Source organism: Lissotriton helveticus, chromosome 12 (genome assembly GCF_964261635.1).
Source record: "Lissotriton helveticus chromosome 12, aLisHel1.1, whole genome shotgun sequence".
NCBI classification, from domain to species: Eukaryota; Metazoa; Chordata; class Amphibia; order Caudata; family Salamandridae; genus Lissotriton; species Lissotriton helveticus.
This window is the reverse complement of record NC_136073.1, coordinates 747,357,210-747,375,629: the sequence shown is the minus strand read 5'-3', so window position 1 is coordinate 747,375,629 and position 18,420 is coordinate 747,357,210. Positions and strand designations below refer to the sequence as shown.

General features: G+C 46.1%; 1 protein-coding gene across 1 annotated transcript in view; it reads left to right on the top strand.

Moving 5' to 3' along the window:
- Positions 1-18,420, top strand: part of DEDD (death effector domain containing) — a 153,657-nt gene that overhangs the window by 111,214 nt on the left and 24,023 nt on the right. The window contains exon 3 of the mRNA XM_078668367.1: positions 11,948-12,052. Within this exon, the coding sequence (XP_078524493.1) occupies positions 11,948-12,052 (105 nt within the window). The remainder of the gene's footprint in view (positions 1-11,947; positions 12,053-18,420) is intronic.

Sequence of the window (18,420 nt, the reverse complement as noted above, 5' to 3'; positions counted from 1 at the left end):
GGCTTCTACCACCGTGAGAGCTGCAAATTCACTGGCCGTTCTGGGTCGTTAAGACCGCCAAATGTGGTCGGATATGTCCTCTTTTATCAAACTCATTCCTGAGCCTTCCAGAGCGGATGCTCTCAAGATTCTTCAAGAGGGGGAAAGAGCGTCATCGGAGATTATAGACTGCTCTGTGGACATTGCGTGCACAGGTTTTCGTCAGCTTGTGGGGGCAGCTGTTTTACGTCGTCAGGGCTGGCTTCGTTCTACCTCTTTTCGCCAGGAGATTCAGGCGAAAATCCTCGACATGCCCTTTGGCCAGCATGTGGACGACACACTTCAAACCAGTAAGAAGGACACTGAGACGGCTCGTGCCCTAGGCACTTTGCAGTTTCGCCAGCAGCCTTTTCGTGGTGCACGCGTACGCGGCAACTCCTCTTCTTTTCGCGGCGGCTCTAGCCAGTACCGCTCCTATAATCAAGGAAACCAACGATATTCCGCTCAGTCACAACAATCTTATCGACTACAGTCTACAAAGTTGTACAGAGGAAAGTCTTCCTACAGAGGCTCCGCTTCTAAGAAGCAATGACTTGCCTTCCCCTCTCAAAGTTGGAGGTCTAATCTCTTTTTTCTTTTCCAATTGGTCTCTAATCACTTCGGACCATTGGGTGCTAGACATTGTGTCAAAAGGCCATGCTTTGGAGCTTGTCAAGTTCCCTCCAAACACTCCTCCAATTGGTCCTCTTCCTGCTCACCTCCAATTGGTCCTCCTCCTGCTCACCTCAAGGAGCTTTTTCAACAAATTCGACTCATGATTCAACAAGTATTTACAATGCAACGGTTTCGCCTTTGTAAAAGTTCGAGCTATTGGCATTGTAAATGACAAATTTTGTATTTATGTGTTAGTTTTGAAAACCGATAAATAAATGGCATTGTCATTTACAATGCCAATAGCTTAATCTCTCACAAATGCGAGACCTATTGCATTTGCACACACACACACATAGCACAAACACACACACACACACAGCCACCCACAGTCATTCACATAGAGCCACCCGCACACACAGAGCCACCTACACAGAGCCACCCTCACACACACAGAGCCACCTACACAGAGCCACCCTCACACAGACAGAGGCACCCTCACACAGACAGAGTGGGGGGGATGGACACCTGCACAACGAAGAGGAGCGGGGGTGTGGGGGACCTGGATGAAGGTGTGACTCCAGCCATTGTGAAGTACACACACAACCCAGTAAATCCTGTTTTTCTTGCGGGAGGGGAAGTGAGGAAAGTATTAACAAAGCCGACCACCTACCTTAATAGGTGGCCAGCAATTAGAACAGTAACGAGCCCGTCCTTGTGTTTTCATGCATTCTCTGCCGACAGACGGACATTCCTGAGACAGACCTACTCAGCCGAGTCCCTGCAAGTTAAACCACTTTCTGTTAATTAGAAGGTAGACCCGGGAACCTGTGAAGACGGATCGCCTCATATCCTGTCCGCCCCGCCACTCGCCAGCCTACATCAGAGGTGTCTCCGCCTGGGAGGAAACGGGTTTCACCAATCTGAAAGGTGACAAAGGCGCCCGCGGAATGTTGTGGTGGAACTGGAAACCTTTGCTTTTCTCTGCACTAATCCACATCAGAGTGTACCCCGAAGCACTCATAGACGGCTGGGGTAGAGTCGTGCTGTTCGCCTTGGCATGTTGCAGCACATGAGTAAGGGAGCCTTGTACATACTGAGGAAGGAGGCGGGGGCTCGAGACTGTGGATAAAAAGGGGTGGTGTGTTTTACCATTAGCCCTGGGACGGGGGAGGAGGCCTTGGAAATTCTTCATGGGGTGCACCTTGAAGGGATGAGCCATCACCTCTTCAATCAGTTTTAGAAGGGATGTCACACGCCTGATAACTTATGTCAGACCCTAGGCCCACAGACGGCCAAGGCTGGGCTACATCATTTATTACACCGCCTCTTTTCGTAAGTCCTGTCAATACCGCGGCTCCTTGTGTGCATTACGCCCCTTGTGTAGAGGGCTGTGTGGCCAGGCTCAGAAGTTGGTATCAGGTGGCGGGCGCCTGTCTTCCCAGCCCTGCCAAGGATCACAAGCTGTTTGACTGTCCCTGGCCACCCCTCTCCTGCCTCACACTCGCCGAGGAAACAATAGTGCCTTGAGGTCTTTTCTATCTCGCTACACTCAGTTCCCTAATAATCCACACGGGGCTCCCACAAGACATTTGGCAATTCGATTTAGCACTTTCCAAGACTCCCCCGGGTTTCTCACCCCTGGCTTCCTCTCAGCCCTTACTTATGTTACGAGCAGGACCACGCGATATTTGACAGGATGTTTTAATAACACGGCTCTCCCACAGCGCTTTTCACCCGCACAGGGCAGCGAAGCACTGTACCACAGGAGATGTGACTGAAGCTGCTGTCAACTGAAGACGGGCAGTCGGTACCGGGGAGGGGGGGGGTTGGGGAGCAGGCTGTCTTGGGGAGCATGCCAGTAGCCTTTACTGGAGAGCGCTCTAGACAGTCTGTACCACTGTGTCCTGGGGGAAGCCTGCCAGCTGTCTTTACCAGTGTAAGGAGGAGCAGTCGGTACTGGGGGGCGATCTGTACCAGCGAGCAGTGTGAGCAGTCTGTACCGGGAAGCAGTCTGACTTAGGAAGACCTGGCAAGCACTCTGCAGAGTAGTATAGACAAACTCATGCAGTCTCTTATAGGGTGCAGCACGAGCAGTCTCTACTGCGCGGCTGTCTGAGCAGTCTGTGTCCAGGGGAAGACTGTCAGCGGTAAGTACATGGGAGCAGTCTGTACAGGGGAGCAGTATGAGCAGTCTGTACCGGCGAGCTGCCTGCAGTCTTCTATAGAGCAGTGTAGATAGACAACCGCACCAGTGGTATGTCCCGAGAGAAGTCTGTCTGCTGTTTGTACTGGGAACGTGGCATAACGGCCCGAGCTGCCGACTTTGAAGCTGGGGAACCGGGTTATAGTCTCTGTGTCCGCTCACCATCCTGTGATTCTGAGTAAAATCCCGTAATCTCCTCGTGTCTAAAATACGAATGTGTCCTTGTGTAACGTAACTGAGGCTCATGTAAAGCGCTCAGATACCTTTGCGTCGAGTTCTCGCTATATAAAACAGCAACAAACTCTGAGAGAACAGTGAGCGCTGCGGTCTGTACTAAAGAGCTTGCTAGGTAGTTCATACAGTAGAGCAGTGAGTTGAACATGAGCATACCGTCTGCACAAGCATCCTGCCCTTGAAAGTAGTGCTCGCTGTCTGTACAGCCGTACGTGGCTGCAGCACGTCATCGGTGACAATTTCTGCCAGCCCCGGACTATTTACCGAAAGGTGCACGGGTGACCTATGACCACTGTAATGATAACTATTGTATATAGCACTTTTTGCTGCCCTTCTAATTTTTATATGCGCTTTAAACAACAGGTGTTAGTAGTAGTTAATTTAATGTTATTCAGTGCACCGATTGGTAACTCTCGACTTTATGTCGCTGGCCTACTTCGCTTATGGAGTTAGTGCACCAAGGTGTCCTGGCAGCAAAGAGGGTTGCAGGAGAGGCCATGCATGAAAGGTCACTGCACCGGAGGAGCGCCGTGGGGGCAGGTTAGGGGAGGGTAACAGGGCGAACAGGTCACATACCAACCACTTCTGTGTCCGTGCTGACCCAGCCCAGTCACACTTTTCAAGCTACTTCCTCGACCACTTAGAGTGAGCTAACTAAGCGTGCGGACACAGCAGTGGGAGCGGAACCAAAACTACAACTCCGAGTGCCTCACTGATGAAATAAAACCCATTGCTAGAAGCTTAGACGCAACTAGTCGCCATATAGATGACCCGAGGGAAGTGTGCATGTGAGGGTGTCGCACACAGCAGAGATCACTTCTACGAAAGGCACAAAGGGGAAGTTATCTACGAATCGCCAAACTTCAAGCACTGAGAAACTTCGCCGGGAGAACTGTGAGCAGAGAGAAACGAAATACTGTCCAGAAGCTGCGTGCTCTCACTGGATAACAGGGAGACGACATGAGACGTACAAAGGAAAAAGAAAATCCATGCACCAAAAAAACAGAGACGACACACTCAAAGACGGAAAACAAACGGAACAAGCACTCACCTGGGGAACAACGGAGGCCCAGCACGGAGCGGGCATTTCGGCAACCCCACCCACGGCCGCGGTAATGTGCGTTCTGAAAAACATGAAGCACACGGACGGGGGGGGGCGGGAACGGACAGCGGGAGGGGGGTCGGGAAGGCTTCCTCCGTTGGCGGTCGGCCGCCGAATGGCCAAAAGAAACCTGGACGCCAAAAAAAATAAGCCACGGCCACGATGACGATGCGAAAAGGGTGGAGAGGGAAAGAATCGTCGGGAACGCCCACCAATCGCCTCGGGAAATGACGGACAGTTCTCTCTTCCAATGGCTAGCCTCCATTTATGGAGCTAGCCAATGGAAGAGAGAGGCTGAACTAAAGCACACAGTGTAACTCAAAAGATTTCAACCTGCGCCGAAAAGCTGCGCGACGCAGCTTTTCGCCAGGTCGAAACCTAAAAAGGAAACCCAATGATGATGCTGTCACGTTTTTAACACAGGGCGGAGAACCAAGATATACTGCCTTACGATTTGAGTATGTGAACGAGGGTTTTTTATTGACAAACTACACGAATATTGCAAACCCTTGTTACTCAGGTTAAGTGATCCATTCCCTTTTTTATTTTGGGTAGCATCTCAGCACCTGAAAGCATTTTGCATTATTGTTTATATTACCACAGAGACATCCGGTAATTAAAAGCACCAAATCGTGACTACACATGTCAGCAGCCATATTTCAGCCACGTTTTATGGACAGGCAGCCACATGCAGCATTGACAACAAAAATGAACGGTTTTTAAAAACGAAAACATTTATTTTAAACTTGATGGTGCCAGTGCCTGTTACTGACTGAACAATTACCTCCTTAGTCAAAACCCAAAATTAGCACAAATAACTGGGACGTATCGTTGCTATTCACATGCCTCACACTCCCGTCTTAAAGTGGTACATTAGAACGTATAACCATTATGAAAGTTATCCACTGCGAATTAAAATGTTTGATCAAGCAATATTTATCTGTGCTAGATGGAATAGGTCCCAACACTGAGAAACCCCCTACCTACCTCATGTAGACCTTGGCGTGCTTGCTGTGCTGTGCTTGTGTGGTCGTATGTCTTTACCTGGGGTTAATGTGTAGCACCGTGTTTACATCGTATTCCGGGAAAGGCGCAGGCTCAGATCAGATGTATTTGGAAGGAAGCTGCTCGAATTATACTGCGTCGCCTTTTCTTCCAAACCTAGCTATCGATGTATACTATTTATAAACACATGCATATATTCTCCCATGGTGCCGTTTTATCAGCTGCACCCACCTATTTTATTGGAAAGGGATCAAAGCAGTGTGTGCCAGCCTCCCAAATGGTGGTTCCTTTGGTTGTGATTGAAACGGGGCATATTCGCACTCATCCTCTGTTACAAATGTTACACTTGCTGACACAGCGAACAACACCACGCTGCCCTATTTTGTTTATTCCTAATAATTGGCCTTTTTATGACGGGCGCCCCGCCCCTTCAAAAAAATGGTAATTAAAACTCAAACCCGTAGGTTTTTGCCAGTGTGTTTCATTGTGCAGCGTGTTCCTTTCGAACACCTCATTACCACATCTAGGGCTGCTAGGCGCTGCGGCCCTAGAATCGTCGGGTTAGTGGCCATTCAAAGTTTCTAATTAAAGAGGGAGTTGGGGGTCTAGCGGCTCTGGTAACAGGCGTGAACAATGGTGTGAATGGGGCAATAAAGACACAAGCCGCAGCTATCCCGCTAATAACGCTGTCAGTCTCTCTACTTGATGCATTGTAAATCTCCTCTTTAATGATCTGAGCTAGCATACAACTCCTTCCAGTAAACAGTTTACAGAATAAACCACTTCAAATGTATATGGCTATATCGAGCAAGGTGACTGCGTCATTTGCATCTTCTGCGGCACCTTTTCCTTTCATCCTCCCCTCTTTTCTTATCGGGGAAAATAAATATTATTTTGCCGTTGGAAGGCGTTAAAATGTAATTAGAACAAAACGAAATGAAGACCGTTGTTGTGTTGCCTTTGCATTGCAGCTGTTGTGCTTGTTTACCGTTTATTTTGTTGTTATTTCTGAGTATTGAATTGGTTTCTGCGGAGTCTTTTTGCGGTCATTATAATGCATCTAAATAAAGATGTGCGCTTTAAATACCGCGTAGGTTTTCTGGTAGATCGAATTCTGGAACCGTGATCGCGTGCACATTGAGATCGGTAATGAGGCATTGGAATATTCCCCGTACAATGTGTAATCAAATGAACATTTGGGCGACTGTTGTTACTGTTCATTTGCGTGTAGGAAGCCGATATTAATTCCAGATCCACAAGGAAATCGTACATTTTATAGAAACACATATAACGCCCTCTCAAGAAAAGGGGATACAAGAAAACTAACTTTTCAACATGTATGCATTCCCAAAATGTTAGTTGGTGAGACACAGAAACTGTCTTGCCATGAATGTAGAGATCGATTATAACGGCTTATAACGAATCAATAGCGTGTTATACATTGAGGTTGTGTAGAATCGGAGATTTGGAAAGCGCCTTTTTATTTCCTCCTTAGATCCGACCGCAATCACGGGAGTCGTCGTGGGTTGCAAATAGCGCAGCTGTCTCCGCGGGGCGTGGTGCTAGAGAGATGTGCGTGTTAGGGATTAATGGGGGCGTGGATAAGGTAGTGACTAACCGTAAATGAAGAACACCGGGGTGCAACCGGACTGCATTGCCCCCCCACTGCAGAGAAGCCACCCCCCACGGGGATGTGTTTACAGCTCAGCAGAGCTAAAAGCCGCTCAGCAGGGGCGCGACATCCGCCTGCACCAGAAGTGCACTTCCGACCGCAGTGCCAGGCGGGGAGGGGCTGCGAGGATGCCCACCCCACACGCATCATCTTCCGAATGCCCCTGGGGTTATCCTCGGCACACACGTGGCAGAAACACGACAGCGTGCTGAAATCGAGCTTCTCCACCGTGCAGCCTCAAGCACTCCTGACAGGACACCCATCTGCACCCCATTTCCACCTCATACCAAACAACCTGGGGACAGCACCTGGCGCTAGCCTTGCTCACCCGGGGGTCGGGGAAAAACCGAATGACGGGGTCATGCGGTATATCCAGGGAAGAAAGCGCAAGTGAAAGTCTGGACAGCTACACAACGTTGTGGGGCGAACAGAAGTTACCTTCGTCGCCCACTGACAAGTATAGGTCGTGGTGGGAAAATTCCACGAAGAGCACGTGGTAGAGAGTAACCCCGCTCCTCTCAGATACAAATAAGAGGTGTTAAGCTGGGAGGGTGACGGCATCGGACTCCGTTCTTCCCTGACCATCGTGATGGGAGAAAACTCGGAGCAACCCCGCATAGATGGTGGGAGAGATGCAATGTGAGGACTCGAGGTAGGGGCGTGGGTGGCTAGGAAATGAAGTGCAGTTTAATAGATGGGAAGGGTCCTGTGCCTGGCCCCTGAGAAAGCAGGGAGTGTGCTTTAAGGAAATTATGAGAGGTACCAACGTTTTTTCTTTTTTTTAAGGGTTGAACTGGGTTGAAGTAATGAAACCTGCACCCAGGCAGATGATCTTATGGCCCACAACCACCCACGTGAACGGGACACTTCTGTGTAGGAGGGGCTTAAAACGGGGCTGCTGCATGCCCACACCCGTACTTACCCTACACAACTTCAAGAGACCTCCGTTCTGACTAATATCTTCAGAAATCCGATGACATCCATCTAAAAAAATAAAGTAAAGAACAACACACACGTTTACATTTATTCGAGACTAAAACGGGAATCTCAGCTGGAAACAAGTCAGGTCCCGGGCCGGCCAGCCAATCACAGCGCGGCCCGGGGAATGACATCACGGGGGTGTCCCGGGTCGGCAGCCAATGACAGCGCGGCCCGGGACAAAGGGGCGGGACTTAAAAAAAGTCCCAGAAACGCCCCAGAATCGCGTTTCACCAGAAAGCGTGATTGACAGCCTCTGTCTCCCAATGGCTAGCCTCCATTTATGGAGCTAGCCAATGGGAAACAGAGGCGGAACCAAAGTCGATATGTAGGATCATGAGCTTTCGCCATGGGCGGAGCAACTGCTACGCAGTTGCAACGCCCAGGGCGAAACCTAAAAAGGTGCCATCAAAGTGGTACCCAAATCTCAGAAGGGGCTGGGATTCTATTCCCATTTTTTCCTAGTCCTCAAGAAGTCCGGCGAATGGCGTCCGATCCTCGACTTAAGGGCCCTAAACAAGTACCTAAAATGCCAATCCTTCCGCATGCTCACGGAAATTCTCCGCCTTCTCTCGGTGGGCGACTTCCTAACCACCATCGATCTCCAGGACGCCTAGTTCCACGTGCCGATACTTCCAAGGCACCGGAAGAACTTGCGCTTCCGGGTAGGGCGCAGAGATTTTCAATTCAAGGTTCTACCTTTTGGCCTTCGTTCCGCCCCTCGCGTCTTCACAAACGTCCTGGCCCCTGTGGTGGCATATCTACGTTTGAGGGGTGTTCAAATCTTTCCCTACCTGGACGACTGTCTCATCAAGTCGCAATCTCGTCATCAGGCGTCTCTGGACACTCGATTCTATCAGACCCTATTTCACTCCCTAGGTCTGTCCATCAACACCGAGAAGTCTCAGGTCGATCCAGCTCCCTGCAAGACCTTTCTAGGCGCCACTCTGAATACTTCGTTGCCAAAGGCATTTGTGTCTCACTAACGTCGGCTGCGGATTCTACTCCTAGTGGCTCTCATCCGTTCAAAAGGGTCCATTTCAGTTCATATGTTGAAGTCTTTTCTCGGGATGGCATCCTCCTGCATCTCCCTGATCCCAAATTGCAGGCTCAAGAGTCATTCAATTCAGGAGGAACTGGACAAACAGTGGCGTCAGTTCACAGGCTCTTTCAACGATCTGGTCCTGGTGACCGCTCGAATGAGGTCCACTCTCTGCTGGTGGGCTCAACCATCCAACATCACTGCCGTTACTTCTTTCCTGACCATCGCTCCCAGAGCTCGTCCTTACCACGGATGCCTCCCTGGAAGGTTGGGGCGCACATTTTCAGGGTCTATCTGTGAAGGGCAAGTGGACCCAGTCTCAACGTTCCTGGCACATCAACAGATTGGAACTGATGACCATTTTTCTTGCGCTAAAGTCCTTCCGTTTTCTGCTTCAGGGAGAATCAGTGCTCTTTCAAACCGACAATACCACCAGTATGTACTATTTGAACAAACAGGGCGGCACCAAGTCATCGCTCCTCTCTCAGCTGGCACAGAGCATCTGGGATTGGGCACTCAGTCACCAGATTACCCTGACAGCTGTTCACCTACCAGGCATCGCCAACATCCTGGCGGATTCCCTCAGCAGGTCCGCGTCCTCGACCCACGAGTGGGAGTTGCATCAGCTGACTCTAGACTTCATCTTTCGGCTATGGGTTCGTCCAAACCTGGATCGTTTCGCGAGCCCTGTGAACCGGAAATGCCCGTCTTACGCAAGCTGGCTTCCCCACCGCGGGTCGTGCGGGAATGCCCTTTTGATGGACTGGTGCAATCTATTCGCCTACGCTTTTCCGCTGATCCTGCTGGTTCCTCGAGTGTTGTGAAAAATGCGGAGACAGCCGTGCCACATTCCCCTGAAGGCTCCCAGATGGCCTTGACATGCGTGGTTCTCGGAACTGCTGCTCCTCTCACAGTGAGAACCCATCCTCCTTCGCTCTCGGGCGGATCCCCTCACAATGGACAAGGGCCAGATCTGCCATCCGGACCCCTTCTCTCTCAAATTATCAGCCTGGAACCTGAGCACTTTGAATTTGCCCACTTGAATATTTCGCCGGCATGTAGAGACGTTCTTGCCAATGCGAGGGCTCCGTCCACAGTAAAGACTTACAAGCTAAAGTGGAAAAGGCTCTGTCACTGGTGTGCATCTGCCAACATCCACCCCGTGCACTCATCTCCTGCTCAGCTTCTGCCATTCTTTCTGCAGTTAGCTCAATCAGGACTTTCCCACTCCACTTTGAAGGTCTTCCTAGTGGCAATATCTTGTTTTCGGCAGGATGGGTCTTCCTCTCTCTACTCTTCCAGAGTCATTCGCCAGTTTTTCAAGGGGCTATTCAGGATGTTTCCACCCATTCGGCGGCGTCCTCCTACCTGGCATCTCAATATTGTTTTGGGGCAACTAATGAAAGCGCCTTTTGAGCCCATCCACAAAGCGGATTTGAAATTTTTGACCTGGAAGGTTGCTCTCTTTCTCGCCCTGACCTTCTCACGTCACATGAGTGATATCCACGCCTTTACCATTCAGTCTCCTTTCCTTCAATTCAAATCGGACTGTGTTGTACTTTGCACCAACCCGGCATTCATGCCTAAGGTGCCAATTGATTTTCACCTCCATGAACCAGTATTCTTAAAGACTTTCTTCGCTAATCCCCAATCTCCGGCGGAGCGACGTTTGCATTCATTGTACATTAAAAGATGCCTTAAATTCTAGATCGACAGAACAGCACCCTTTCGTAGGTCTGATCAACTGTTCATTGCTTACGGACGCATGCACAAGGGGCGTTCTGTTACCAAGCCATCTATTGCACGTTGGATTTCCTCAGCAATCTCATTCTGTCATCAGAAGGCCAGCACGCCTCTTCAATCTACAGTACAAGCTCATTCCACCAGGGCGATGTCATCCTCTACTGCCCTGTTTGCTGGTGTGCCGATTCACCAAATCTGTCGAGCAGCTACGTGGTCCAGCAGGCACACCTTCACGAAGCACTACTGCCTAGAGACGATCAACGAAGCCGATAAAGCAGTGGGCCAAGCAGTGCTTCTCAATCTTTTTAAATAAGGTGAGCCTTTTTCCTTCCCTCCGCCTGTATGGGTTGTTATCTATCTGGCAGTATTATGTTATGTCATTCATTCATTTTATGCTATTGTACTGCTGTTTTCTTGCGGTCAGCTATTACTGCTCACTATTCTATTCAAGCATGTGAATCTATGAAAGACACCCCAGTACTGGAGAAGAACAATTGTTACTTACCTGTAAACGGTGGTTCTCCAGTATTGGTGCCTTTCATAGATTTACATGCGACCCACCCACCTCCCCTCAGAGGCTCTCTTCTCCTCCTAGACTCTTTTGTCTCTCTTGTGCTACGAAAATCTGAGGGCCTGAGCCTCTGAGGAGAAGGTTCTAGAGGGGGCTTGATCCTGATTGGCTGTAGTTTGGACTAGCATAACGACATGGATATGCTATTAAAGTGCTTTTTTCTTCTAATGTAATTCTATTTGTTAATGCTAACCTTGGTACTTATGAGTATTTATGGTTTTAGGATGTATGTAATTATGTTCTTATGTACATATATGATTGGTTTTATTGCAATTTTATTTACCGTGGGTCTCCCACTTCAACGACTGGGAATATTCAAGCATGTGAATCTATGAAAGACACCAATACTGGAGAACCACCGTTTACAGGTAAGTAACAATTGTTCTTTCTTGGTAGTATTCCATTAGTTGACATTTGTAGGCACAAGTACGTAGTATTGTACTGAAAACATTATTTGTGTAATCTAAAACCTTCAGCATTTACTTCTTTGGGGTGGGGGGGCGGAAATTTAACAGTCTTGATTCGATCTGTGCTCTTCCACAGCACATGCTGCAAAACAAAGCCTTATAGTAGAGTAGGAGTGGGTTTGCTGCTTGAGTTGCTGTATATTCACAGGTGACTCTCCCACTTGGAGCAAGCAAGAAGCAGGGTTTGACCTTTAGGCTCGGTGAAATATGGAGGATTTGATAACCTTCTTTGTTTAAATGATGCTTAACTGGAATGGGCCATGTCTTTTATCTTATATAAGAACCTCTATTTTCCAGTGTGTCCGGACCTCGTAGACAAGTATCTTGAAGAGACGTCCATCCGCTATGTGACACCACGAGCACACACCGTAACAGATGAGTCCTCTCACACACACAAAACAGGTAACAATTTAGACACTGCACTTGGCATTTCTTTCAATTTAACTTAACCTCTCTTATTGTTGGCATTATTATAAAATACGTACTTTTCAGAAGCTGTAGCAATGTTTTCTTACCGTACATATTTATTTTTCTCTGAATTTAATCTTTCTAATTGTTGAATTTCTCAAATTCCTTTGTTGTCTTGGGCATGTTTACATTTGATTGAGCCAGCACTACTATCGTTCTGTGCACAGGTATATTCTTGTGAAAAGACCCTAACAGTACAGAATGTGTAAATAAGCACATCTACATGAAAATGGTGGGGTGGATTCAGATTTTGAATTTTAGTCTGTGGAAAATAATTGTAGATGTTCTATAGTGGACTTGCTACAAAAGGCATCAGAGGTCCTTTATTATCCCATGTTAAAGTGTGTTCTTTGTTGTAAGAGAAATATGTGTTCAACATATAGATTAAACTTAGTAGAGTGTAATCACACGTTTGTGGTAAATTTTAGAAATCTCTTTATTCTTGCATCTTTGACTTCTCCAGAATCTTCCTTAATCATTAGAAAGTTCCTTTTAATCATTAGGCATATTCGTCATATCTTTCCAAACTGGGTTGCTCACAAGGGAAATATTATGGATGTTAAACGTTGCCCTATGCAATACCCTTCCTACAAAGCAGGCACCCCCTATGTTACAACAAACAAGTTAGAAGTTTATTTTATTTCAAAATCTTTTTTGTTTTTTTGAGTAAACAAAAAGGCAGTCATGGTACAGCAGTACACACCACGTATTGTTCTAAGTGGGTACCGGATATCATTCTTTGTAAAAAAAGATAATTTAAAAAAAGATACCATATTGCAAAACAAATCATAAAACACAACATAGAATATAAAAGTAAAGAGAAACAAGTGGAATTGCTATAGACAGCATGATATTACTGTAGACCACATTTTCCATATGCAACACTTTGGGTAACAGCCATTATTGTGACCAGGGCATATGAAAATACAAAGGCTAATCGTTGATTTATAATCTGTAGGGTGAAGTATTGAACGTTTTGTAAAACAGGCAGTGTGTAACTTCTGATGGAATATCAATGTTTGCTGTGGATGGCTAAAACATCTGAGATATGCAACCAAGTTGAGATATGCAACACAGTCCCTCTATTATAAAGCCATTAGTATGAAGAAAAGGGAATCGTGGTACCTTCCTTTCAAGCGGTCTGTCATGAGTGATATATATTCGGGTGGGGGGGGGTTGTTGCTTGCAAAATAGTTGTCCAGTGTCTTCCATACGGGTCTGAACTGCGGTCTCCAGGACGAATGTTGAAGAGCAATGTTATCGGCGCCTCTCAAGTGAGAGTTGCAATTTAGCCAAGATTACAAGGAGGTGGCAGCAGTGATTTTCCAGTTATAAAGTACATATTTAGAGGCCTCTGTCCGCAGGATATTCATCAGTAGGCTATCATTACTTGACCGTACCGGGGGGTCCAGGATACCCTGGATGAGTGAGATAATCAATTTTCAATTGGATCCCAAATAGGGACCAGATTAAATGAAATACCTGGTCACAGAAATGAGATGCAGCACCATAGTATAAGAGTAGGTGTGGTAGATCTCCGCAGTCCTTGTTGTAAATCTAGCACATTGGATCATCTCTAAGTGGAATTTTATGGAGATGCAAGGGAGCACAAAATGTCCTATGTAGGAGCCAGTATTTAGTTTGGGTAAGGGATGGAACAATTTTATGAGAAGTTGCCAATTTCCAAATCAGCCCCAATCATCCGAAGACATTGTGTCAGACGTGTACCATTTCTTTTTATAAAATGGAAGTCAAGCGTATAGTTTTGGGTTTTAGGGGGTGATATAATCTGGAGGATTGGTGGCCAAACTTAGTAAACGAGATAATGAGGGGTCTTTATGGGAGCACCTCGACTTACACATGCTAGCTGTGAGTTTAATAAATCATAGAAGTCCAAATCCAGCAAATTATCTTGTTAGATTTCTTTGAGAGAGAGGGGCTTGTTGTGTACCTAATTGCTTCAGCTTCTTGGCGATCAGGAGCTCCAGTACACTGGCGTGTCATGTATTTTGAATTAAGGATTATTCCAGAGTGGAATCAAATTAGACTGGTTCATTGAAATTATCAAAAATATGCCCTTTTTAAAAAGAGCTCTTTTCGTATTGTCAAAAATATATTTGGCTGGATGGGAGGATTTGATCTTGGTGGACATGAGCATAATGAGATGAAGTTCTTCAAGGTTCTCCTTTTCAACTAGGAACAGTGAGGGGATGTATTATTGGCGTCAGGAAAACCATAAGGAGCCCTGCCTGGCTAGAAATGCAGTTTGATAATTTCTGAAGTCCTCCAGATTAACTCCACCCAGATTTGTGGCTAGTCACTGTTATTTTAATGGAAATTCTGGGTTGCTTATTTTGCCATAGGAATCCTCCTAGCTTCTTATCTGGTCTTTGATTGAAGTGTTGGGGCAGAGAAAGCGGCAGCATACTTATGAGATAGTTGACTATTGGGGTCACCATCATTTTAATTGTTTGTATGTGAACCCTCCTTGGGGTTCCATCCATTCAGCACGTCTACAATTTTTTTTTGTGTGTGTCAATTTTTCATTGGGCTGTCAGGTTCCTATGAGATCTGATCCAAAATCTATACCTTGGTATTTTACAAACTGAGGTTGCCACGCCAGCCGTGAGTTGTCTTAGAGGTCATTAGTACAGATATTATTTAGCCCCTTTACTTCAGATTTAGGGTAAAATCCTACAAGTAGCCCATATTCATAAATGTTTTGTATTAATTTGGCAATGGAATGGCGTGCCTTCCCAGTTGTAATCGAGATTTAATCGGCATAGGCTGCCACCTTCGTGGTAGATGTATTAAAGGTATTGCTAGTGATCAAGTCGTTTGATTTGGATAATATGCAGTGAGGGTTTGAGGGCCAGAGCGAATGAAACCCGTCCTCGTTCCTCTCTCTTCAGTATAAGAAGGGGACAAGAGCCCGCACTCAAGCACAAGAGCCACTATAGAGACCTATTGCCATCCTCGTGCAAGTCTCACCTAGATTGGATTTTAGAAGGGTTTCACGACTGGATGTCCATTAGACTCCGTCATATGCCTTTTCAGCATCTAATGTTATTGCCTCAGTCTGAGGGAGATGATCTTGGACTTTTCAAAGATATGGCATAAGATGCGTGCATAATCACTGGACATACGGTTCTTTATAGAGCCAACCTGTGTCCGACTAATTAAACATGTTAGAAGGGGGTCCAATATTTTGCATAGAATTTTAGCATTTACCTTCATGTCTAGGTCTGTTAGAGAGATTGGCCTATTATTTTTCCCACGGGTTGGGTCCTTACCCTCTTTCGGGATCACCACAATGGCGGCTTCACTTGTGGTCCCTGTAGTAGATCCTGAATTCCTGAGGTCTAATAGTGCGGCATTGAGAATGGGGGGCAAAAGTCTTATAAAAGTTAGCTGTGAAGCCAATCCAGAGCTTTGTTTTGTTTGAGCGATTTAATAACAGTGATAATTTCATCTGAGATGAATGGAGAATCAAGGGAGTTTTTATCTTCCTTGGTGATGGCAGGAAGATGTATGCTCTTTAAGTACTCTCTGCGTTTATTGGTGGATGACTCTGTCATTTTTATACAGCAACTCATAAAAGTTTCTAAAATGTCCAGAATCTTTTGTGGGGTGGTTTGTTTAACAATTGAATTATCTGTGAGTGCATTGATACCCCTATGACACTGTTTCAGATAGGACGCTTGCAATTTCCCAGCTTTATTTGCTTCGCACAGTTTCAAGCTCTTGTATTTATTGACCCAAACCCCAGCTTTCTTGTTCAGTATACTATTGTATTTTTTTTTCCATTTGGAGGGCGAGTGTATTGGAGAAACCGGTATAGTCCCTGGTGTCAGGATGTTGCAGTCTCCAATAATCACATAGTTTGAATCTTTAGCACAGTTTTAGGAGCGATTTATGGAATCTTGTTGTCTGAAATGAGGATTTTGATTGCCTACCTAAAATAGTATTTACAAGGAAATTAAGATCATTGCCATGATGACCAATCCATCATATGGAACGAGGCTTACTGGGCTAGATAGTGAATCCAAGTAATCTGGGTCATCAGAATTAAGACCATAGTCATTGAGGACGTTGTCCAGCATATGCAAGTCTATAGTTAATCCTGATTTTCTGGCAGTCAAGGTCCCCACCCCTTTTTCAGGTCCGGCCTGGGCAGCGCATGCACTGCCGCTAGGCATGAAGCCACGCCCACTCTCCGCACTTCTTTTTAATTGGCTTGTATCATTGTCCTTTGTAAACGCTGGCTTCCGAGTCGTTATTAGGCTTGTTAGTCCTTCCTTGGTACCATCTTGTCTGTATTTGTTACCTCCCATAACGACTGGACCTTTTACTTATATGGTTACATGTTCTGCTTTGTCTTGGCTGTGAGTACTATTTTGTTAAATGATTTGCCCCTATTCCAGCCCCTACGTCGCAGCACGTCACCTGCGTTTACTTTACTTATTAATGGCATTCTGCTTTAACTATAGAAGCCACATTTATTTATTTATTTTACTTACTAATGGCGGTCCGCTTTAAGTATAGCAGCCGCGCTTATTTTAAATTTTTTAGTTTACTAGCGCCCATGCAGCGCTTTCACGTTCATGGAGGTCGTACCCCTTTTTTTAGATAAGCTGTGCCTAAAGAATGGTGCGCAGCCGCTATTAAAGTGAAAGCGCAGCATGGGCGCTTTTACAAAAAAAAAATGTTTGTCAACTTGACAAACGGATGCTTTTTTTTTTTTTGTCAAAGCACCGCATGCTGCAGTTTAACTTTAATGTCGGCCACGCCCCTTTCTTTAGACGCGACTTGTCTAAAGAAAGGGGCGCTGCCTCCATAAATGTGAAAGAGCTGCATGGGGACTAGTAAACAAAAAAAATCGTTGCAATGCAATAGGACTTGCATTTGCGACTTAAGCTATTGTATTGCCAATAGCTCAAAATCTCGTAAATGCTCCTCCTATTGCTTTACAAATGCTTGTTCTTATTTGGTGCAGGAGAGCATAAAGTTTCACTGATCCAGTTATTCCCAAATAAAGCTAGCTCTTTAAGGCTGATCTTGGTTTCTTGCAGTAACTCTACATCAGCTTTGAGTTTATATTAGTAGTTTTCAATTTGTTTGTGCCTAACTGGGTGATTGAGCCCCTTAACATTTAAGGCGATCACCTTTCGATTCTCCGCAAGGGGGAGTTAGCCATGTTGTAGGGATAAATGTGCGGTTGTAGAACACATGAGCAGGTGAACAGCCTGGTCTTGCGTTGATTCCAGGCGAACGAAGGCCGAGACATAGTAAACCAAGTCGATATCTGTCCACTTAGGAAATAGGTGAATCCCTGTTACCCGTTTGGGAAACTGTATCAGTGCATAGCTACCAATAAGTTAGAAGTCGGAGGAGCATAGAAATGATTTGTCATGCCAGTGAAGACAAGCAATATGATAGAAAGAAGAACACTAAAGTAAATTACACCACCATCTCTAAAAAGAAACACTTCCAATAAACCCTCGCCCTTTCCTCCCTCCCATCCCACTCTTAACATTGAATGGGGAGGAGACAATAGCGTGGTAACATCCCAGCCACCACAGAAGTGTGGGAATAGATTAGAACATGTGTAGAAGTGGTCCTGGGAACAATGAACACAGTGTTAAGTGCCATCCAATACCGATAACAGCAACCAGGAACTTGAACAACCAAAAGCTCTCATATGAAGACTTAGAGGGTGTACTTAATTCTGCATAAGGAAGGACAACTTATAGGGTAGTAGCAAGAACTTCTAACTTAATTGTACAACATGTGTTTGTAGTCTAGTAAAAGGTCTAACAAATGTAACTAAGGTCACTAGACTACAACAGTCTGGGATAAGGAGATATCCTAGTTCCAGCAGGCCATGTGTAAAAGACTTGTTATTCCTCCATGTATTACTCCTCAAGCGTGGAGGTGCGACCAAAGATGTGGACAATTATTGTTCAGCGGGGCACAAAGTTCCATTGTAATGTATCAAAATACAGCAGGTCACGAAAGAGGGAACATAGATAAGTTGTGATATTGAACTGTGCGTTGGGCACCAATGCAGACTTCTATGTTAAAGGCATGTGAGATAAGTACGCCGAAGTAATTTGTAATGGCATCAGGGACACTACGTTTGGTTTGGTCTAAGAGGATGTATTTGTGCTATTTTGATGTCAGGCAAGATGAGATGCAATGTCTATGGCACCCTATACTGTCCCATTTGCGCTGAAATAGGTTAGGAATAAGAATCCAGCAAGACAGCCTCCAGGGGGGAGCGGACATATCATATGAAGTTA